General features: G+C 45.7%; 1 protein-coding gene across 1 annotated transcript in view; it reads left to right on the forward strand.

The window, feature by feature from the left end:
- The window catches only part of myo1d (myosin 1D), a 96,729-nt gene that overhangs the window by 23,055 nt on the left and 49,117 nt on the right, over positions 1–24,557 (forward strand). Inside the window, exons 4-15 of the mRNA XM_048233626.1 lie at positions 713–878; positions 1,275–1,328; positions 1,448–1,543; positions 3,208–3,324; positions 3,602–3,805; positions 4,150–4,295; positions 4,961–5,075; positions 5,261–5,431; positions 19,870–19,940; positions 20,975–21,049; positions 21,354–21,486; positions 22,308–22,474. Coding sequence (XP_048089583.1) covers positions 713–878; positions 1,275–1,328; positions 1,448–1,543; positions 3,208–3,324; positions 3,602–3,805; positions 4,150–4,295; positions 4,961–5,075; positions 5,261–5,431; positions 19,870–19,940; positions 20,975–21,049; positions 21,354–21,486; positions 22,308–22,474 — 1,515 coding nt within the window. The remainder of the gene's footprint in view (positions 1–712; positions 879–1,274; positions 1,329–1,447; positions 1,544–3,207; positions 3,325–3,601; positions 3,806–4,149; positions 4,296–4,960; positions 5,076–5,260; positions 5,432–19,869; positions 19,941–20,974; positions 21,050–21,353; positions 21,487–22,307; positions 22,475–24,557) is intronic.

Here is a 24,557-nt window from a genome sequence, read left to right on the forward strand (position 1 = left end):
CACACACACACACACACACACACACACACACACACACACACACACACACACACATACACACACACACACAGACTCACTTTCTATCTCTGTCTCTCCACTCAGACACACTCAGATAGATAGATAGATAGAAACTTCTCTATCACTATCTCCAAGGGGAAATTCAATTCACTGTCTCGCTGACTCTCTCTCTCTCTCTCACACACACACACACACACACACCCTAACTCTCATGCATGTGGCTCTAACATTTAGCCGCTGGAAACGTTTAGGGTCTCCCGAGGTGACACAGATTGTGTGACTAGCGCTACACTCACGCCTGCTTTGGTGCAGCTGAGAGCTCAGGGCTGGATCAAGCACACCCCTAACTCCAGGCCTTCCAGATGTGTCTTTGCTTTTTTAATTTGTAATGTTTTTCATTATTGTTGTGTTAGAACTTCCTCTCATCCTTTGTTTCTCATTAGAGGTTGTTTGTTTCTTCACTTTTAACTTAAGCCAGTAAATACCTAGCTGTCATGTGGGTTTGCTGGTTCAATCAGCTGATCAGTGTGTGCCCTAATCTGGCTCGACACATTGTCCTTATGTGAGATGCCTACTGCTAATCACAGATTTAAGCCTGTACCAATGCTAAAATCGCAGAGATGTGTGTGCTGTCTGAGGGTTTGAATGCACTGCAAATGTTGACTGATCTGTTTGGTTTGTCTGTCCTGTTCAGGGTGAAAAACATGCTGCTGAAGTCCAACTGTGTTCTGGAGGCTTTCGGTAACGCCAAGACCAACCGCAACGACAACTCTAGCCGCTTCGGCAAGTACATGGACATCAACTTTGACTTCAAAGGGGACCCCATCGGCGGCCACATCAACAACTACCTGCTGGAGAAGGTAGGGGGCGCCAAAGAGCAGTCAGGAGATTTTGAGGTGGGGGGGGGGGTTCGTCTCCTGACTTCAATAGATTCCGCAGCAGACCATTAGTGGTGCTCACGCAGAGTCAGCTGAAGCCCAATTTTGTTATGCACATGTTTGTTTGTCAGCTCATATGAACGGGGCGTGTCTGTGTACAACTATCTGTGCTCAGCAGAAGCATACCTGACTGAATGTGTGGTCCTATTGTGTGGTGTGTCACATGATGTTTGTTCATGTGATGTTTGTGTTGGATAATATCACATGCCCATTCATCATGTCCTTATGCATTGCTTTTGAAGGGTTTACATTTAGCCAATACGGCAATTAGCTCAAGCATCAATCAGTGCTTCACTAACATTTCTCATTTTATTTCAGTCGAGAGTCATCTTCCAGCAGGAAGGCGAGAGAAGCTTTCACTCTTTCTACCAGGTCAGTTTACTGACCTTCTTTGTAGTTTGCTTGTTTTAGACATATTTCCCATATTTATTTTCTGACTTATTTACCATATTTATTTTTGTCATGTCATGCCATGTTTGTGTGCTGGGCAGCTGGTGAAGGGAGCTCCAGATTCTCTACTGCGCTCTCTGCACATCCAGAAGGACTCCACTGCCTACAGCTACATTAAAGTCGGTGGACAGGTCAAGGTACGACCACTCTCCACGTGTCCTCTTCCTTATTTCAGTTTATCACTCTGTTTGTTTCATCCTTCACCCAGTGTACCCGAGAAAGTTCATCAAAGAGCACAATCCACAATATAATAATATAATAATATGATGAGATATTATCTAATTAAAACCCAGCCATGAAGTGTGTCATGACCTGTTATGACTGTAGATAAGACTATAAAAGAGCAAAGAAATCCCCTTTGACAGATAAGACAAAGTTATAAAAAAAGATCACCCTTAGGCAATTCATATTCTCATCTGTTTAAGTCAGGATTTTTTGAGGTTGAAGCTGTCTTCATCTTTGGCGAATGAGAACTTGGTCTGGACATGCTGCAGATTCACTTACCCATATCACTGGCCCTTTGCTGCCCATGGGTTATTGGGTAGTGTGAGGTCACACCCATATAACATTTTTGCATGAGAAGAAACCCACACATTTTCATGGCAAATGGAACTCATGCAGCCGTGTTGAGTTTGTGTGGCAACGTTATGTAAGCTGTGCACAACCTAAGGCAAATTCAGAAGCAGCCCCTAAGCCCTGGTGCGGTTCAGGGCTTAACGAGTTGAACGAGTTAAACCTCTCACCCATTTACATACACCCACTTTTCTCTCTCTCACTCACTCCCTCTCTCTCTCTGTCTCCCTTTCTCTCTGTCTCTCTCTCTCTTTCTCCCCTCTCTCTGTGTCTCTCTCTCTGTCTCTCTCTCTTTCTCCTCTCTCACTTCCTCTCTCTGTCTCTCTCTCTCTTTCTCCCCTTCTCTCTCTCACATGCACGTTTTGCACACTATGCAAATGAAGACGACAAAAACACATTTACAGCAAACAACATGCACAAACGACGTCATAGAATGGCATGGTGGCAGGCGGCCGCGGCCGCGGCAGCTGCGTGAGCAGGCGTGTCAGGAAAACCCTGTGCTTCCTGTGTATTTGGACCTGGACCTCCGCCACACTCGCACTCACACTCTCTCGCGTCCCTCTTTTCCAAAACAGTGGTTCCCGCTGTACGAACAAGCCTCGTTTGGCAGTAAAAAGTTTCAGCGTCGCAGTGTGGGATTAATTAGCGTCTCCCTCTGTCTCTCGTCGCCTCTTTTCTTGGCAGTTGCTGTGTGTCTGTGTGTAAGTGTGTGTGTGAGTGTGTGTGTGTGTGTGTGTGCGTGTGTGTGCGTGCGTGCGGCGGTGTGTGAGTGTGTGTGTGTGTGTGTAAAAGTCTGGCTGCTGAGTCAGCTCTCTCTTTGCCGGTCTCTTGATTGCAGACCTATAAAAAACACTGGGCCTCAATCAGTGCCACCAGTGTGGGGCAGTCTGGCACTCTGAGGCTCAGAGAGCTGAAACATGAAAACGTCTCTCACACGCCTTAATAAGGCTCCATAAATGCCCAGCAAGATGCCACTCAGCCATTTTATTCATCCTAGAAGGCAGTTTAGCATTTCTGTGTGCTGTCTGGTAGTATCGCTCAGGGAACACAGACACTGATAAAACGCAGTACCCCCCTACACTTTGGTTGTCTTCATGGAAGAAGATGAGAGTAAACACTGCCTGGTGTGTGTGTGTGTGTATGTGTGTGTGTGTGTGTGTGTGTGTGAGTGAGAGATACTCGAAATGCTTTATGGTTAACCCCCCCCCCCCCTCTCTCTCTTTCTCAGTCATCCATTAACGATGGTGCTGATTTCAAAGCTGTGGCCGACGCCATGAAGGTGATTGGTTTCACAGCGGAAGAGATCCAAACCGTTTACAAAATCCTGGCTGCCATCATTCATCTGGTAAACCAATGCTTCAGTGCTTCACTGTCCACACATGCCACACGTCCTATTCACCCACATGGAGGGGAGGGGGCAGAGTCATGATGGGTCATCTTGGTCCAGGTGTCATTCACCCACAGAGTGGGCATACTGATCTGAGATGTAATGGGCATTTAAGTCATTCAGTGAAATGTCAGTGGAATGACACACAAGCAGGGATCCCAGATTTCTGATGCTTCGTAACGCCAGAGTGCGTTTGGTGAGAGGGAGCGTGACGATTCCTGTGTTCTGTCTCCAGGGCAACCTGAAGTTCGGCACAGACGGCGACGTGACGCTGATCGAGACCTCCAAGCTGGTGGCCATCCTGGGCGACCTGCTGTCCACCAAAGAGGAGAACGTGGAGAAGGCGCTGCTCTACCGCACCGTGGCCACTGGCCGAGACGTCATCGACAAGCAGCACACGGCCCAGGAGGCCAGCTACGGGCGCGACGCGCTGGCCAAGGTACAGGACAGCCCTCATGGACAGCCGCAGTGTCACTAGCTCAATTGTGAACATAATCCTCATTCTTTAATGACTCAAGCAAGACAGCCTAAATATCTAATAATATCTAATAATGCTTATCTGTAGGTACACTATGACATCATGACAATGCTTATCACTTTTTGATAAGTAGGCTATTGTGCATTCATTACAACATTTAGATGGAATTTGTGAGGGGAATTTTTCATTTAGATGATCTCACGGGTGGTATGGGAAAAGAGCAAGACCAACAACGTCATCTCTCAATATGTGCACTGTGTAATGACCTCATGACCCTTCCCCCCATCTCTATCTCTCTCTCTCAGGCCATTTATGAGCGTCTCTTCTGCTGGATAGTGGGGCGGATCAATGATGTCATTGAGGTGAAGAACTATGATGCCAGGGTGCATGGGAAGAACACGGTCATTGGCGTGCTGGACATCTATGGCTTTGAGATCTTCCAGAACAACAGGTCAGTCAGGGCTCTCTTTGCCAGTATGAGAAACAGGCCATGCTGTGGTGTCCTATTAGTTGACCTCGAAGCATAATTCTCAAAATGTGTACTTAAAGCGTAACTCCAGTGTAAAGACAACCTAAGGTGCATTAACACTGAATGGGCTTATGGTGAAAGCTAAGGTGGACAGCTAGCACGTCAAAAACCAACCACTATTTTATTCCACAGACCATGCTCAAAATGTAATTAAACTTCTGTGGTAGTGTGGTGACAATCCCTACAGACAAACCGAAGTATTGTAAACTTTGAAAGTGTACAGAGAGGTTATAACAAAACCTGTATCTGAAGGAAGCAAATTGCCTGGCTTCGAGTTCTGGTAGCGTCAAATCAGCAGGCCCCCTTAGCTTAGTCTTTCTCAAAACTCCACCAATTAATGTAATTTTAGTCTCAATCAAATGTTTGAACTTGTTAACTACTATAAATAGACCCTAGGTTGTTTTCACTCCAGAATTGCGCTTTAATACAGACAGACTCCAAAGAATTGCAAATCTCTGAGCTTGACAGCTCTGTGTTTTATACTTACTTCTTTCTTTCTTTGTCTCTTTCTTTTTTTCTTTCTCTTTTCTTTCTTTCTTTCTTTCTTTCTTTCTTTCTTTTTCTTTCTTTCATTCTTTCTGCCTCAGCTTTGAGCAGTTCTGTATTAACTACTGCAATGAGAAGCTGCAGCAGCTTTTCATTCAGCTGGTGCTAAAACAGGAACAAGAAGAGTACCAGCGAGAAGGCATCCCCTGGAAACATGTGAGGAGAATCTTGGTTCCACACCTAACATCACTCAAGTGATTCATTTGAAGTCAAGGGGAATAAATACATTTGATATTAATGTGGAATCTTGACATAATAAACACAAAATGAGAAATGAAAGCTTATTATCAAATATTTAATTGATGTTTTGTCTCTCTCCCTCTCTTTCTACTTCCTCTCAGATCGACTACTTTAATAATCAGATCATTGTGGACCTGGTAGAGCAGCAACACAAGGGTATTTTCGCTGTCCTGGACGAGGCCTGTATGAATGTGGGAAAAGTCACAGACGAGATGTTCCTGCAGGCGCTCAACGGCAAGCTGGCCAAACATGCCCACTACAAAAGCCGAAAGGTACCACACACACACACACACACACACACACACACACACACACACGCACTTGCTACACACACACGTGGTACAAGCGCACACACACACGCAAACGTACAGACACACACACATACACACAACAGGCCACAGCTAAGCAGTTGCCCTAAGATTATACCACACAAACTCAAGAAAATCACACCTCCCACACCAGCAATACAGTAATGATAATGCTCATAGGACTCCCAGGAAGCAATACTCAATACAATACGTCAGTCTCACAGACAACGTGTTCAACATCATCAGCAATACAGAACATTACTCATACACACTGTAGGTATGTGGAAGTGCTCCTCATCACACACACAGAGACCTTGGAATTTGGAAACCACTGGGGGCAGAAGCACAGAAGAACATTTGATTTTATGGAATGTCCCTATGTAACTCAGAGGAGCCATTTCAGTTGCTGGACACTAGGGGGAGACAGCAGTCAGGGAAGAAACGCTACCCCAATCTGACTCAACACTTTGCTGCAGGTGATGTCACTTGTGACCAATGAGAGTCATTGAGACCGGTGTCCCACTGCCTTGGCGTTAGGCTCCACAGTGCGAGAGCAAAATGTCTATATGTGTGAAGGGGTAATACTGATTAAACCATAAAGAAGTCTGAGAAGGAGAGCGAGAGAGGAGCAAGTGAGAGAGAGAGAGATAGAAAAAAGAGAGGGAGGGGGCAGTTGACAGAGAGAGAGAGAGATAGAGAGAGCGAGAGAGAGAGAGAGCAAACATCAACAGGCGGGATGAAAAAGCTTGAGGCAGAGATGCGTTGACCACCACTATTTATCTCTCAGTTCCTTGAATGCCCAGATACCTGGAATGCTCCCCAGGCTCGCTGTTGTCGTCGTTGTTGTTCTGGGAACGTGCTCAGCAGTTTGCCTTAGTCACCGTGCCGTCCGGTCCAGTGAGGGGGCGCATGGTTGTGCCGTGCTGTTCAGCAGTGTGATTATGGCCGAGCTCAGGAGACACAGTGCTGCAGGACCACACCTCTGCTCCACCGAGAGTGATGATGGTGATGATGATGATGATGATGATGATTATGATTATGAAGGAGGGTGGTGGATTTGTCCAGATTTTACAGAGAGCACGAGAGAGAGAGAGAGAGAGAGAGAAAGAGAGAGTGATGATGATGATGATGATGATGATGAAGGAGGGTGGTGGATTTGTCCATATTTTACAGAGAGCATGAGAGAGAGAGAGAGAGAATGAGAGAGAGAGTAAGTGAATGAGAGTTAAAGATGGTGAAGAAAACAGGAAGAGAATATGGAACATGGCTAGAATAGATAAAGAGGAAAGGAAGGAGACGAGTTTAATTGAAAGGGCATCTCCATTAGCAAAAGGTAGTTAGCAGCCACTTCCTTGGTCCTAACAGGACATCAAATTGGACCAGGGTGGATGTTCTGTAGAGGCTGTGTCTGCCTCTTGGACCTTTAGAAGATGAAGAGGATCAGCCACAGGAGGCGTGACGTGACGTGTGTGTGTGTGTGTGTGTGTGTGTGTGTGTGTGTGTGTGTGTGTGTGTGTGTGTGTGTGTTTGTGTGTGTGTGTGTGTGTGTGTGTGTGTATGTGTGTGTCAGGGCCTATGAATAATCAGCCTCCTCTCTGGGAGTCAGAATAATGAGCCCGGCCTGCCTGGCATTTAGCATGCAGGAGGTGGACCCCAGCTTTGGAGGTATCTCTGTAGCTCTGCACAATTACATCAGCTCAGTAACACCCTGCTGGGTGTGTGTGTGTGTGTGTGTGTGTGTGTGTGTGTGTGTGTGTGTGTGTGTGTGTGTGTGTGTGTGTGTCCGTGGGGGGTGCAGTGTTGTGTTACTGTGAGTATTTGTATGTGTGAGCACGCTGAGGGCATGTGTGTGTCCCCTTGTGTGTGTGTGTGTGTGTACTGATTATAATACATCCGTGGTCAATACGTGGATGAGGAAAAGCATGGCGAACAGCAGCATCCCAACACAGCCCAGGAGAATAGCAATGGCTTTGTGTGTGTGTGTGTGTGTGTGTGTGTGTGTGTGTGTGTGTGTGTGTGTGTGTGTTGTGTGTGTGTGTGTGTCTGTGTATGTACACACGAGAGAGGGGGATTTCAAATGTTCCGAATGCCAGCGAGCAGTAATGGGGCTGGTGTGTACGAGGATGTATCTGTGTCACACAGCCAGCCAACCAGAACAAAGCAGCCGCACCACTGATCCACTTTGCTGTCCCACGGGCGCTGCAGCCGAAAGCCCGGTCTGTGCTCTCGCTCACATCCTGGGTACCAGGTCCAACTGGCCCAAAGAACCCTGTCAGATGGTTCCACATGGACATGTGCTCCATATACGTTCTAAATGGGAACAAAGCAGGAACTAACCAGTACGTCTGAAGTGGTACTTCAGTGTAGTTCTATCTAGATCAGAGTGCAATTTAATATTGCATGAATGCCTTCTGAGGAACTGTGTAGTACGTCTGTAGCGGTACCTCAGTGTGGTTCTATCTAGACCCACTATCTAGACCTATCTAAAGCCACATTAAACTGGACCAGGAAACCATCAGTGTCCTTAGAGTGGTCCTTTTTTGGCGAAATGGACAAGGACATCTTTCTTCCATTAAATAAAGTTATTTTTGCACGCAGGCGTATCCTAAGATGGCTCACTGTGAGGTGCCCTCTGTGAGTGTGAACTACTTTCCAACACAGTTCAGGGGTGGCTAATGTTTCAGAAAGCTGGGCCATAGGTCCTGACAATTTTAGCAGGGTGAGTTCCTCTCATTTCACGGCCTCTACCTCTTTTCCCTGCAGTCTCCATTTTTAAAAGGATGGAGAGACAGACAGAGAGAGAGATGGAGGGATAGAGAGAGAGCGAGAGAGGGCAGGGAAAGAGAAAAAAAGCGTTTTCACCCATGGATGATTCAAAGTATGCAAGAGCTCTGCAGATGCAATGACTCCAGGCGCTTTTCGCGATGCAGTTTCTTTTTTGGTAACTAGCGAGGAGTGTGTAAGTGTGTGTGTGTTTGTGTGTGAGAGAGAAAGAGGGAGAGAGGGAGAGATAGGGAGAGACAGGGCGAGGAGCCAACTTAGTGAGGCAGGAATAGATTAAAAAGAGGGAGGAGGTGGCGATCAAGAAAGAGACAGACAGACTGTGTGTGTGTGTGTGTTTGTTAGTGTGTGTGTCTGTGTATATTTGTGTGTATGTGTGTGTGTGTGCATGCTTGTGTACACTGTCACTGTAGCTGTGCCTGTGCGCACAGATCTGTGGTGTGTGTCAGCGGCGTCGCCTCTCCCCATTATCTTTTCATGGTTAGCCGTGACGGCTGACATGAGCTCCGTATGTTTCAGCCGTCTGTCACGGCGCGTCAGCGAATAGCAGCGCGGCTCTCGCAGTCGCAGTCCCGGCCTCCGTGCAGAACCCCCGCTCCTGGTCCCTTCATCATTGGGAAACACAGAGAGAAGGAACCGCTTGATCAGTCTCTCCTCTGTCTCACACACAGTTGCAAACACACACACACACACACAAACACACACACAAACACACGGGCGGCATCAGCTTCAAAGGCCAGGAGCTTTTTAAACATCAATGTTTATGCTTTTGCTTTCGGAAGCGCCTTGAAATTCCTTTTTATGTGTGATTTTTTCTTTCTTTCATTCAGGCCTGCCAAGGTCTGCAGGGATGGTTTAATAAGCCTAGCTATTCACTTATTTATTTTTTTCCTTGTTTATTTATTTATTTGACTCAGTGGCATCTTAAAAAACATAAAAGCCAATCTGTCTGTGCTCGCAGCATTACAGCACACAGTTGCTCTTCCTCGCCTTCTTGTGGAGGAGGGAGTCTGTACTCCTGATGTTCTGCTGTGCCCACATGTGCTGGACGGTATCGGTCACCAGAGACCCTGTCCAGCCTCTGGTGATGGTTTGCTCCAGGGAGGCGGCGAGATAATGTGAAATTGAGCCGTGAATGAGCACAGGGAGGGTGGAGAGGGTGGAGGAGGTGGAGAGGGGGGTGGGGGGGGGTGGAGAGGGTGGGGGTGGGAGTCTCGCTCTCGCTCCTGAACCCCGCAGAGACGGGAGAAATTTGATGGGGTTGTTTTAGGATGCATTGATTTCTTTTCCCCTCCCTTCCATCCATTCTCTCTCTCTCTCTCTCTCTCTCTCTTCATTTTTCAGCCATGTCAGGTTTTACAGAAGCGTCTGAACTAGTTGGGATAGACAAAAGTAGATGAGGTTTCAACCGTTTCGGCTTTTCTTAGCTGTAAAAAAAGTGTTTAAAATTTCCGGTTTCCTCGGGGAGATTGAAGTGAGAACTCAAACTTCATCAACCTCAGAACACCAAGAAGACAAAGCGAGCTTGTCTCAAAAGTCTCACTCGTCTGTTTGCAAGCTAGAACTACTTGGCAGAATTCTCTTTTAAGTAACTCACTTCCAATTACAGAGCCAGTCAACAGCTCCAGGTGCTGATTAAACAGACTATTCTTGTAATCTACATCTCTGTGTGTGTGTGTGTGTGTGTGTGTGTGTGTGTGTGTGTGTGTGTGTGTGTGTGTGTGTGTGTGTGTGTGTGTGTGTGTGTGTGTGTGTGAGAGAGAGAGAGAGAGAGAGAAAGAGGGAGAAAGAGATAGCATGTTTACACTTGATGCTTGTTTATTCCTCTATGTGATTTTAAAAACAGTGTGTAGGTTATGTGTAAGTGTGTATTTAGCATTGTGATGTATTGAGGCCTTCAGAGTGTTCTTGCAGAACACCTTCAGTGGTTGTTTTATGAGGCGTCATAAAGAGCCCTAAGCCTGCCGTTCTTCTCTGAGGATAAACTGATGATGTTGACATAGGGACTATATGGTGGCTATATTTTGCTGCCATCTCTAGTTTCCAGAGGTGTTGAAGTCCTGCTTCAGAAATTAAAAGTTCTTGGTTCTACCTGTGCACTTAACACAGGTGATTTCACCTGCTCTACCTAGCTGAAGAGTTATGCTGATTAGAATCATCTGGTTTAAGCGGATGGTTGCCACAGAGATATGTGGTATGTGGACTTTTCCACCTCTGCTAGTTTCTGTTCTTTGCTGACACAGGCCTTCATGCGAGCTCTCTGACCTCTGACCTCGTGACCTCTAAGGCATTGTGTCTCTCCTCTCTCTCCACATCCCTCTCTCTCTCTCTCCACCTCTTTCTCTTTCTCTCTTCATGTCTTTTTAGCGTTTCTACTTGCTTTCACCATGTGATCTCCGTTTCTCTCCCACTCTCGCTAACTTTTCCTCACTTTTCCTCTCTCTCTCCCCTGGTTCCTCTCCCTCTTACAGATGTGTGTTATTTTAACACTCCCAACGTCACACTGCTAATTGCACTTCTTTGCTGACACAGGCCTTCATGCTGTGAGCTCTATGTTACAGGCATTGTGTCTCTCTCTCATCATCATCTCTCTCTCTCTCTCTCTGTTTTTAGCCTCTCTCTTTCTCTCCCTTTTCCTCTGTCTGTCTCTCCTCTCTCTCACACATACCTTTCATCACACCTCTGTCTCTCACTCCTCTCCTCATGTCTCTGTCTATCCCCCCATTATCATCATAATCATCATCATCACATCCCTCTCTCTCTCTCTCTCACTCTCTCTCTCTCACTCTCTCTCTCCATGTGCACGTGTGGGCTGCAGCAGGCGCACACATGTGACAGCTTGAAGAGATGCTGACGCGCGTCGGCCCAAGCAGGGCCCCTCCGCTAAGATAATGGGGCCGGCAGTCACGTGTGTACTCCCCCCCCGATCTCCAATCAGTGTTTCTGGCCGCAGAGAGCCAGCAGGTAGCCAGGAGGAGAGAGAGGAGAGAAAGAGAGAGTGTGTAAGAGAAAGTGAGAGAGAGAGAGAGATAGAGAGAGAGTGTCCTCTCATCGTGGCTGGAGCAAAAGGAGGACCCGTGTGGAGTGGGAGACTGGTCCCTCTCCATATCCCATCGAGTCGTCTGGCGGCCGCACGAGTAGTTGGCCCTCAGTGAACTGCTAGCGTTTTAGCTGGAAGCCCGAGGGGGGGGGTTGGGCAGGAGTGGCACACGTGAGGAGGCAGAGAGGCGGACTACAGGAGGATGGCACAGAAAAGAGATTATAGAGTCAGGTTGAAGTAACAGGCAGATATCACAAGAAAAGTACCGTTGAGGAGTTAGAAGTGTCTTACAGGAGAGGGGCCTTCATTTCTAACCTACATAGTCTGACTTATAGTGTCACATTTGGGCCAGGCAATGCAGACACACTGTTACTGAATGATGTGATGTTATACATAGTTAATTCACTGATATAATAAACATACAGGTTACACATACCCAAACACATACAGATACACATGCACATAGTACATATACACATTGATTTATAATTTTTATAATAATTAATTAGCATCTAACCACAAGCGCTAATAAAGTGTTAGTGTTCTTATAAGTACAGATACAATTCAGCTTTGTTGTGGGTTAGTGTTATTGAGTTTTTATTTTTTTTATATTCCTAATTACTGTATCACTTGACTTCATAGTAACACCGTATTTGACTATGCTAAAAGCTGGGCTCTTTACAGCATGCGGGCTACTGTGTTTTATACCTAGAGAGAGTTCAGTCCATTCTCTCCAAAAGCTAAATGCACCGTAGCCTGCCTGTTGTGCAGGACCTTTCCATCCGCAACTCCGCTCCAGCTAAGGTGCTAATTAATGAGGTGGTGACACACATTCGGAGGGCTGTAATTGGATTTTGACACCATAATGGGATTTCTGGGTTTGGGTTCAGTGTTTGAAGGTGAGACATGCGAAAGGCATTAGACTGGCATTAACACTGGTAAGTTGGCATGAAAGTCAGGCTCTGTATGGGTCCATTGGGAGATGTTGGTGTGGGTCTGTGTGTAGATGCTGATGGTGCAGTGAGTGGGAATGCCATAGAGCCCAGAATAGCTGAATGAAATCAGTATGCCCCGTCATCCACCAGCATCAGCTAAAACACTCATAGTGCGAGTGTATACATGCACACACACACACACACACACACACACACACACACACACACACACATGCACATGCGCACACACATGCACGCACACACTCTCACACACACACCCTCGCACACATACAGGTACAGACAGACACATGCACACACCTCCAGAAATACGTTCACCACACTTAAAAACACACTGCAAAAAAACTACTGCATATATATATATATAGATAATGACCAAATATACAGCACTCATTCACTCAAAGACACACACACACACACACACACACTCATACTCATACTCCTCCGCATGCCCACTCATGCCCATCCAGCCCTGTGTGATGGTCCTGAAGGCCATCTGTGGTTCAGGCTGGAGATGGACACTGGACTAGCGTCAGGTCCAGATTGGCCAGGCAGCCCTGGGATTGATTATAGCTCTCTCTGAGGCGGCTCGGTCATCCCCTATCCTCATCTGTCTCAAACAGTTAATCAGTTAGCATCCCTGCCACACACACAAACAAGCACGCACAGTCGCACACACACACTCACACACACACACTCACATACACACACACACACACACGCACACACACACTAACACCCACATCCAATGCACTGACCAACTGTCTTGGTCTTTGCGTTTTCTCTTCTTCCTTCTCATAAACTTTCTCTCACTCTCACACACACACACACACACACACACTCACTCTCACACACACACACACACACACACACACATAGAAATGCACACACGCAACCACCAGAAGTAGCACTGTCTCCAGTGTCTAATTTCAGCTGGCAGAATCCAGAGCAAAAAATATTCAGGAAGGAAGTGAGTGAAGAAGTTGGAGATGAGGAGAGATGAACAGGGGGATGAGTCATCAGGGTGGAGAGAAAGAGAGAGAGAAACAGACCAGACAGTGAAGCAGAGTCGGAGAGAGGGAGGGAAACTAAGAGAGAGAGAGAGAGACAAACAAAGACACAGACGAACCTCTCTCATCCGAATCCCCTAGATCAGACAAGAGAAGTTGCCTTGGAGCATTTCCCCAACACACACACACACACACACACACACACATAAACACAGTCATACACACACAACCACTCTCTGACTCTCCTCAGTTGTCTCTAAGGAAATGAATGGGCCAATAGTGGGGTGGGAGCAGGTGGACTCTATGGTTGAGAGGATTACGGCCATCACACATGCTCATCATCAGTGTGTGCTTCCAGTGGATACGATAAACACACACACACAGACACACACACACACACACACACACACACACACACACACACAACGCCACACAAGCCCCTTGAGTTATGGCTGTTTTGATGGACCATTGGTTTGTGTGTGTGTGTGTGTGTGTGTGTGTGTGTGTGTGTGTGTGTGTGTGTGCGTGTGTATTTGTGCTAGTGACATGTGGCTAATGGCAATCCCAACACGTGTTATTGGGGTGGGCAGCCCTTATGTTTGAACCCCTGCTGGTACCCTTGGCAACTGTCAGACCACTTCTCGCCATCTCGTCACCTCATCATCTTCTGCTTCCTGTGTTTGTCTACACAAACATAAACATAAACTCTCTCTCACACACACACACACACACACACACACACACACACACACACACACACACACTTACACATCTCTTAATACACAAGCATAAACAGAGACACTGGCTTTATCACACACCCATACTCACATACACATAAATAAATACATACACACCCACACAGACTTGTATACATGCACTCACTTTCACACACATTCTGACATTAACACACACATACACACACGCACACACACACACACACACACACACACACACTCATCCCTCCAGCTCCGGTCTCCCCCTTGGTGGCCCTGCCTCCTGCCCTACCACCTGTGCCCCTCTCCCTATGCAGACCAGCTCTTGGCTATGATTGGCACCTGCAGGGCAGCTTACACCTCCCCACACACACACACCCACACCCCACCCCCGCTCCCCACCTGCTACGGGAAGCCCGTCCAAACCTGTCAATCACCCACCGGCCCGCCCAATCAGGGCGTGCCAGGCCCAGATCCCATTTAACACCCCGGGCGCTTCCAGCAGCTGTCACAGACGGCCTGAGACCAAGATGGATGATGGATGTCTCTGAACACATTTAACCAGTTACTGCTGTCAGGGTAGAAGAAGAGTCACTTCCAATCAGGATTTGGAGCTTCTGTTTCACATTCTCTCACCCAGCAGGTGCTTCTGTTTAGAATAGCTTACATGGAAAGCATACATCTCAACAGGATGTTTATATTTGTGTTTTTATTACAGTAAACATGAAATATGTTCACTCTGAAGTCAGAATACGTCATGACCTTTTTATGTCAAGTTTCCATCAAGAATCCCGAATTCAACACTTTATTTTGATAGTCAAACTTCAAAGACTGTAAATAGACAAACTACTGAACTACAGATGATTTGTTGAACATCAAGTTCAGTTTTTGTAATTGTTCACTGAACATCACCTTAACTACCCTGGGAATCCAGAGTTCTCGCGGAAGCATTTGCTCAGCGAGAGACTCTGGCAACGAGTAATGATGCACGTAACTTTTGCCCCTTGCATCGCGGGGAACCAATCAAATCTGTGTATCTGATGTAGGCGGGCCAGAAGCAAGCTAAACAGATGACAGACAGAGGGCTGTATTTTGCACAGCAGCGCATGGTGTAAAACTCGTTTTCCACCCGCGCAAAGTTTAATTCGGTATTTTGCACGTTTATTTTTTAAACAATGCACCCAGGGGTGTGGCAATTAACAACCTAGGGAAGGGCCTGGCGCATTGTCTAAAAATCGCTATTGTACCCCTTGTCAGAAGTCTATGGTGAATTGTTTATATGTTATTTTAAGAGCGCATTGTCAATAGTCATATTGGTGCACACACCATCCTTCTATCATTCACGAACCACCAGCGCACGTCCATGCAAAACATTACAAATTGCACGATTACAATGGGAAACATAATTTGAATAAATATATTAAGAAATACTGTACATCTCATGATGAGTAGTTATTCACCATCATTTGCAAATTGGAGCACAGCTGAAGATGCACTGTCACGTGATAGCAACTCCTCTGCAGGATAAATGTTGTTTTATTCAGTCATTTGAGCAATATTAGGGTAAGTGTTGCTTTTTCCAGCCTATGTTTTTGATGGTAACCCATTGTCAGTCAATAGTGAAAGTAACTGCATATAACTGTCTTCGTTGACTGACACCTTGGTGAAGTTAGTTTCACTTTGCCAATGAGTTCAAAAAATAGACAAATGCGTGCAAATGCGTGAAGGCTATGCTAGGTTTTAGTAAAGCATGGTTTAAGAATGACTATTTCATACGGTCTCACAAGCAGCCTCCTTCAAATGCGCCGTTGAATGCCAAAATACCGATGCATTTATTTCACATATCGCGCTTTGTTAACCCTCATGTTATCCTTGGGGTCAATTTGACCCCAAGCAACGTTTAACATCATAAAATATATGGTTCACTTTTTTTTTTTGCTTCATGTTTCATGACTTTTCCTCAATTGAAGGGTACAACAGAGTTAGCATGAAATTTGTGCAATAATTTGTTTTCAATGTCCTGTACAAATATTTTGTACATTGATGTTCCTTGGGGTCAGATTGACCCCAGCTGTATGAAACATAGAATACATAAATATTTGACACATTATGGATATTATTATTTGAATAGTATGAGAACATATTGTTATTATCATTATTACATACACAAGTACATATTACATATAAGTCATTTTGGCAGGACTGTATAAGTCAAAAGGGGAAGCAACAGCAAGCCTTTGGGCTGCTGACACTGGATGGGCAATATTGCCAGCCAGGGTTCCAAGGTTCAAAAAGAGGTGTGTGTGTGTGTGTGTGGGGGTTGTTTTGTAGGGCTTTTGATGGTGGTTATTACACTCTTGTTAAGTACCTGTCACAAAAAAACTGGGTAACAATATGAATTATAATCATTTTCTGAGGGTTTATTTAGCTGGGGTCAAATTTACCCCAAGGATAAAGAGTGTCGGTAAGATTTGAGGATAACAAAAGAGTTAAAGGGAATGACAGATGTCATTCTCATTGGTTTAAATGATGTTACACACCCATATGACTGATTAAAAAACCTAGGAACACCTTGTTGCGCCATGCACTCCACGTTTGATAACGAAACCCCTCCCAATGTGAACTGGACATCCTACTAAATTAGAATAGACTTTTGACGAGTGACGATGCACTTTAGAATGCACTTTAGAATGGCCCTATACGATCAATGTTAACTGATTCCGGACTTCGATGCAATTGGATAACACTACGGGCCCTATCATGACATTCTAAAGTGCATAGTGTTATCCAATTGCGTGCATTGAGATTTTCAAATGCGTGCTTGGTGCCGCCCCTCGAGTTGGGCCATTACTTTATTCGTGGCCAGACCCTTAGTCTTTCAGATTGGGTCTGGTCCTCCAGGCTACACCTTAACCAAACCCAACCCCAAACCCTAACCCGAATCAGAAATTGTAGTTAGCAGAGTTAGCACACACTTTGCACACACTCATTTACTTACACAAAAGTAGGAGATACAAATGGTAAATGACAAGCATGATTTATTTTTGCATTTATTTTGAATGTGTAGGACTGGGCGGTGGTCATATTTTGTACCGCACTGCAGTAGTACATCTAGTTACAAGAGAGCCAGCCCGTTGCTAGCTGGTTTGCAAAACCATGCTAACTTAAGTGGTTATCTGGATAACCAAGAGCATAGACATTTTTGACATTACATCAAAATTGTTGTATCTTCACATCCTGTTGATATATTCTGTTGCGAGATCATTTTTGGATGTTTTGAACAAAAAAAACTTCACCTTCACATAGCATCTTCAATCACCTTTAATCACTCTATGTCCAGTAGAGTTGCCTCTGTACTGTCCTGATGTTAAGGCACTTAGCTGTTTTGTCTGTTTGGGTTGCCAGATGGACACAGAACTATCCACGGATAAAAACTGTTTCTGAGAATCATCCACTGCCCCCCAAAATAGCCTTACCTTTAAAAAAAAAATACACGTTTAACTCCAAGAAGCAGCTTTGACCTTAAAGTTACAGTGCTGCCAGTCTCTTTAGTGTTCTGATTACATCACCGTCATATGTCTTTCACCAGCTGGTCAAAAAATAAACAAATATCTGTGAGTCACATTTGAAGGCAAGTGGATTTGGGAACTGGTCTGAGGTTGATTCGGAGTGACATTCTCCATGTGATTCGGGGAGAGCGTCCTTGGACGCCTCCCGGAAGGATCCCTGGGGTAAGGAGCTAGTTAGTGGGAATTTGCAGGGTGACTCATCCAGGCCCCTTGGTGTTCTTCTGGGCCAATAGAGGGTCAGGCAGTGCTGTTGGGTCCTCACATCGATTAGCGTGGAGTCATAGTGCGGTTTTGGGGAAGTGTTGAACTTTTCGCGATAGCATCAAGGAGGAGGGCTAAAGTGTTAACTTTAATGCATCAGCCAACATGAATATATAAACATATGCAGTAAGAACCTGTGAGGATTGTATCATAGCACCTGTACCTGAAATAAGGAGAATGCTATGTGTGTGTGTGTGTCCATTAACCAGAGTTCTGTCAGTGTAAAGATGCACACAAGCTGCACTGTTACTTTTTAAAGTGCTATAGTTGACATTACATTGTTGTGACTTTCAACTTAGACTAGAGAGCATCGGTCATGGTTTGTTATTGCAGACTTTATTGTTTCTTCATGGTTCTAACCAAATTAGTTCTTGTTCTCTGAGACAGTAAACAGTACCGGTAAGCATTATTACCTATGATTTTTTAAAAAGTAAGCTTGCATATTTTTACTTTTTAGCTCCAACCTTATCATGCAAAAATGCAAAACCGTTAGCCTCCACAGAGTACTGAGGATGTAGCGCTACAGATGTCCTACATACGGTACTTTGTGAAATTCCATTGCTCAGCATGTTACACTGCTGGCCCCAAGAGCACTCCACTGACACAGCAGCAGCAGGGAAACTTTACCACGACCTCCTAATCCCCTCCCTTTATATAACTACAGTCAGTCCGCTCACTCCGTGTGTGTGTGTGTGTGTGTGTGTGTGTGTGTGTGTGTGTGTGTGTGTGTGTGTGTGTGTGTGTGTGTGTGTGTGTGTGTGTACTGTGTGTGTGCGTGTACTGTGTGTGTGTGTGTGTACGGGGAGGGATGAAACGCGCATGTGTTTCTTAATGAGTGTGCTTGTGCTGTGTGGCTCTTTGATGTTGGTGCAATATTTTATGAATGGCAGTGGGGCTTATATAACGCTACGCTAAGGTGAATGCTAACGCTAGCGCTGCCCTTGATACGAGCCGCAGTAGATCCTCAAGGGAGCTGCTCTGCACCTTCAGAGGAGTCTTAACCTCACAATTAGAAGCATGATAATCAAACACACACAGACACACATGCATGCATACACAAATTCAGTGCATAAAGAGAAGGACAAACTCACACACCTGAGACGACGCACAATACTCAGTTGCTTTATCCTTTAGTATATATAGTTAGTATATAGATATATAGTATATATAGTTTTGTCTCGCTCACACAATCTCTCTCACTTTCTCTCACACACACACACACTTTTTGCATCTCTCACACATCATTCTCCCTCTCTCTCTCTCTCTCTCTCACACACACACACACACACACCAAGTGAGTACAGAGAGTAAGTTTAGAGAGTTGTGCGGGTGCCCTGAGCTCTTCCTGCACTCCAGCAGTGGCCTACATACAGCAGCCCCTGCTCTGCTCTGCTCTGCTCTGCTCCCCAGCACTGCTGTCTCACCCGGGATAAAAGCTCACTGCTCATATATTATGTATAGGAACGGATCTCAACTGCACTCTCTCTCTCTTACTCTCTCTCCCTCTCTCTCTCACAATCACTCACTCGCTCCTTATATTGCTCTCTGCAAAGCCTCATCTTCGTCACTCTCTTACTCTGTCTTCGTCTCTCTCATCTTTACTTCCCCCAGTTTTTTTTTCTTGTATCACTCTTCTCTCCTCTCTTCTAACTCTCTCTCTCTCTCTCTTTTCCAGCATGTAGGTATTTTTATCCGGCATGCGTTTCTGCACCATTGACCACAAGCGTGTCCCTTTAACCCCAGTCACGTTGCAGTGTGGAAAAACACTAGGAAAGAGCCAGCTTTCCAACCAAGGGCAACAAAGACTGCCTCATTTCACACTCTAATGATGGCACACACAAACATGGATACACACATACACACACACACACACACACACACTCACACACACACACAAACACACACACAAACACACTCAGAACCCACAGTAAGATGTGGGCTGCTGTAAAAATGAATAATTTGCCGAAACGAAGAATGACTCATTCTCTCTTATTCACACTTCTCTTCCCCCCTCCCTCTCTTCCTCCTCCTCCCTCTCTCCCTCTCTCCCCCCCTCCCTCTCTCCCTCTCTGCAGCTTTTACCTACCGACAAGACTCTGGAGTTTGACCGGGACTTCCGCATCAGACACTATGCTGGGGACGTGGTGTAAGTAGTACACACTCACACTCACACACTCAGTGGACATTTAAGTGCACTTGGCTCGTGTCCCAATAGCTAAGAATGCAAAGATGAGCTCACATGTTCCTGAGCTCTCTGCCTGTGTCAGATATCAAGCACCAGGGCCATTTGACGCTAACCGTATGCAAATGACTCACTCTAGAAGCCAACAGAAAGAGGTAAACACTTCAGTCTCAAGTGAATGAGGGACAGGATGGCGTCAGAGTAGATTCAGGTTCAGGTTAGGTGAGCAGAGCACGGAAGTGAGCCAAGTCCATTTTTCCAGCGCTCTCATTGGTTCATCAGTTGTGTGTCAAAGCACAAGGTAGTGTGGGTTTGGCCTTCATAACCACACTACCTCTCAATTCTCATCCTGTAAAAAACCTTACCTCACAAGAGAGAGAGAGTGGGTCAGATCAGAAATAGTGTCAGTCACTGCCTGCCTGTGTGTGTGTGTGTGTGTGTGTGTGTGTGTGTGTGTGTGTGCTTGCATTTGTGTTGTTTTATGGCACATCATTAATAGTGTGTGTGTGTGTGTTAGTTTACTGTATGTGTATGTATGTTATGTTATTTGTAGCACACTGATGAATGATTCATGCGTGCGTGTGTCAAAATTCACTGCCAGTAGTGCATATGTAGGTTTTGTGTGTCCAAATACTGGCCTTTTAGAAATACTGTGTGTTTGTGTGTGTGCACGCATGCACGCACACACACATGATGTGTATTTTATGAATGCAAGAGCTATACATATGATTTGTCTAGTGGCTGTAAAAGAAGCACTTATGCAGCACCACTTTTCCCCTTAGGGGTGTGGATTAGTATGTGTGTGTGTGCGTGTGTGTGTGTGTGTTTGTGTGTGTGTGTGTGTGTGTGTGTGTTGTAGGCTACAGATGAAGGGAGACTCAGCTGGCCTGCTGCTGAATGTACTGTATTCTCCTCTCATTTACTCTAATGTGTCCCTCTCCCGGGTCCATCAACGGGAAATAAGAATCTTGTGTGTGTGTGGGTGCATCTCTTTGCAGGTACTCTGTTGTTGGCTTCATAGACAAGAACAAGGACACCCTCTTTCAAGACTTTAAGAGGCTCCTGTACAACAGGTACACAGAAAAGCACACAGTCACACACACACACACACACACACACACACACACACACACACACACACACACACACACACACACACACACACACACACACTCTCTCTACTTAATAAATTATGAATAAGTATTAATAAATTCTCTCTTCCTCCTCACCTGCCACCTCTCTATCTCCCCCTCTCCTCTCCTCTCCTCTCCTCCTCTCCTCTCCTCCTTTCCTCCTCTCCTCCTCTCCTCTCCTCCTCTCCTCTCCTCTCCTCTCCTCCTCTCCTCTCCTCTTTCCCTCACTCCTTCTCTGCTGTAGCTCCAACTCTGTGCTGAAGGGCATGTGGCCCGAGGGGAAGCTCAGCATCACTGAGGTGACCAAGAGGCCACTGACTGCAGCCACCCTCTTCAAGAACTCCATGATCTCACTGGTGGAGAACCTAGCATCCAAGGTTTATCTCTCTCTTTCTCACACTCTCTCTCTCTCTCTCTGTCTGTGTGTGTGTGTGTGTGTGTGTGCCTTACACAGAGAGAGAGAGAAATAGCCTAGTATGTGGTTGAGTCAACAATATTAAACCTCCAACCTATTAAGATTTGTATTTGACCTAAAGGGTATTTAATTCAGACACCAAATGGGCTATTGGGCTATACTTTAGACTGGTTCATTCACTCTTTGCTATGTCTGTTGTATGGGTGTATGGGTGTGTGTTGGTTTGTGCTTGAGTGTCCAAATGCATTTTTCAAATGACTTAGTAAGGGGTGTTTTGTTTTTCTGTTTTCAACATTCACTTTATTGCATTAGACAGGAGAAAAACTGTGTGTGTGTGTGTGTGTGTGTGTGTGTGTGTGTGTGTGTGTGTGTGTGTGTGTGTGTGTGTGTGTGTGCGTGTGTGTTTGTGTGTGTGTATGTCTGTGTGTGTAAGTGTAAGTGTGTTTTGTTTTGTGCATGTGTCAGCATCGATTCAGTTTGTGGTTTGCCTGTGTTGGCTCTTTTGCCAAATTGTTTGTGTGCATGTGTATTGATTTTTTGCGTGTGTGCTTGTCACAATATTTTCACAGCTAACTTACACACACACACACACACACACACACACACACACACACGCACACACACGCGCACACACACACACACACACACACACACACACGCACACACACACACACGCACAAACACGCGCGCGCACACACACACACACACACACACACACACACACACACACACACATACTTGGCCTGGCTGACCTCCCCCTCTCCCCCCTCTCCCGTGTCCCAGGAACCCTACTACGTGCGCTGCATTAAGCCCAATGACGTGAAGTCGCCGCTGCTGTTCGAGGACGAGCGATGTCGGCATCAGGTGGAGTACCTGGGCCTGCTGGAGAATGTGCGCGTGCGGCGCGCTGGCTACGCCACCCGCCAGATTTACGCCCGCTTCCTCCAAAGGTGGGTGCCGCGCGACGGGCCTTTGTCTTTAGCTGTCCTCGTTTGCACTCCATTCACTCCAATGTCAAACATTTTGACAACATTTAGTTTGTTGTCATGTTTCGTACTATAGAGAAGTGGGACCGTGTAAATAACGATTTAATTGATTCTAAGGGGCTATTCACACTAAGAACAATAATTATAAAGACAACTATAACGTAGCTATAACAATATGAGCATCCACACTGACCAACGATAAGGAAAGTCTCTCCTCATGTTGATATATGTGATGTCTGTAATTTGATGGATTCTGATCTTCTCTCAGTTTTTTATCATTATTGAAATTGATCTGAAAGTGATCTCCAATGTTATTGTTCTTAATGCCGTTATTGTTACCGTGTGTAGTGTGGACCTTGTCATTTATGTTGTTTTTACCATCATCGTTATAGTTATCGCTTCTGGTGTGAACGGCCCTTCACCTTCAAAAAGTATTGAACATATCTGTTATTGAGTAATGCTTCTCTGAGTCTGTGTGGGGTCTTTGAGCTGCAGTCACTTTTCCCTCTTTTCAAAGTGCTGTGAGGGTTCATGCAATGTAGCACCCTTACACATTTAACAGTTAGGTCACACTAACCCCTTTTTCATTGCCATTAGGTAACAGCTATGTTCACGAGGCCAGCCATGCTGCCATGTCCATTGTGTTTTGCTTGTACAGAATGTCAGACATTCTGTGTAGATTACAGTAAAGGTTGTCCAGCACGGTCTTCATTGAGAGTCAAGAGAGAAGTGAGCCATCTCCTTTCGTAATCCTCTGTTATTATGCTTGTCGTCCTTTCATGTTCCTTCAATGACAAGAGCTCCGCTGCCCGGGTTGCGTCCGCCAAAGAACACCTATTTATAGCATTAATTAGGAATATGAAAATGAATTGGCACTTAGCTGGCAGTCCTCCATTCATCCCAGCTGATTCACTGAAAGTCATATCTGTAGAGAGAGGGAGAAGAGAAAAGAGTGAGGCAAGGGAGAGAGAGGGGGAGAGAGAAAGAGGGAGAGGGGGAGAGCGAGAGAGGGAGAGAGGAAGAGAAAGAAGAAGAGAGAGAAAAACACACACACATATTCTGCCATTGCACTTCATGTGATATTCTGTCCTGTTTGTTATTTCTGACAGACACCAAATACCTGTTTAATTAGAAATTCTTTGGAGCTTTTGTCATGCAAGCGATGCTCTTTTGTATTGAATTTAATTGAATTGCATTGAATTGCTTTGAGAGAGACGCTCTAGCCTGGCTTCCATGAGTGCAGATGACTCAAGGTCTATCATGCACCAGTCTAAATGGGGGTAAACACAGGACAGAGAAGCTTAGAGAGCACCAAAGAATGAGAGCAGAGGTATCACTTCAAACCATTCGGTCAGCACGTGGCAGGCAGGGTGAGACAGTAGCTTCATGACGCACTCACTCGTGGGCAGTGAACGGCCGGCAAGCCTCATAGAGAGCGGAATTACGTTATCCTCACATGAAGCCCCATGAAAGGTATTGAATGTCCCCAATTCAATTCAGGGTCACAATGTTATTATCTAATTCACAGAGGCCCATACAAAGGTGACTGTATATGCCCTGGTCTTGTGCGTCCACTCTTTACTCATGAGCTATGAATTTGGCCTTTGGTCATCATGACACTGTTTCCACCGCCAGGAAAATGGCCTCTTCTGGTTTACTTCCCTGCTCCCTGTCTCTCAGTCAGACTGACAGACACACATGCACATCTCTCTCTCTCTCTCTCTCTCTCTCTCTCTCTCTCTCGCTCTCTCTCTTTCTCTGTTTCTGCTTTTGACTGTAATCTCAGCGGCTTTGCTGAGTGACTGTTGAAGGGCCATGAAGACTGCCTGGTCAGGTCCTTCAGGGCGGCCTTGTGAATTGTGCGTATTCATAGTGAATTAGACCCAACACAGTGGGATGGACAGTGACAGGGATTATTAGCTAAGCTTGCCCCCCACCCCTCTTGCGTGTGTCTGTCCCATGGAACATAATCTTGTGCTTGCTTCTTTGCAATTTATGCTACAAAAACAAGATAGTCTTAAACACGCACAAAAACTGCATCACACAC

The sequence above is a fragment of the Alosa alosa genome, chromosome 22, assembly GCF_017589495.1.
Source record: "Alosa alosa isolate M-15738 ecotype Scorff River chromosome 22, AALO_Geno_1.1, whole genome shotgun sequence".
NCBI lineage: Eukaryota > Metazoa > Chordata > Actinopteri > Clupeiformes > Clupeidae > Alosa > Alosa alosa.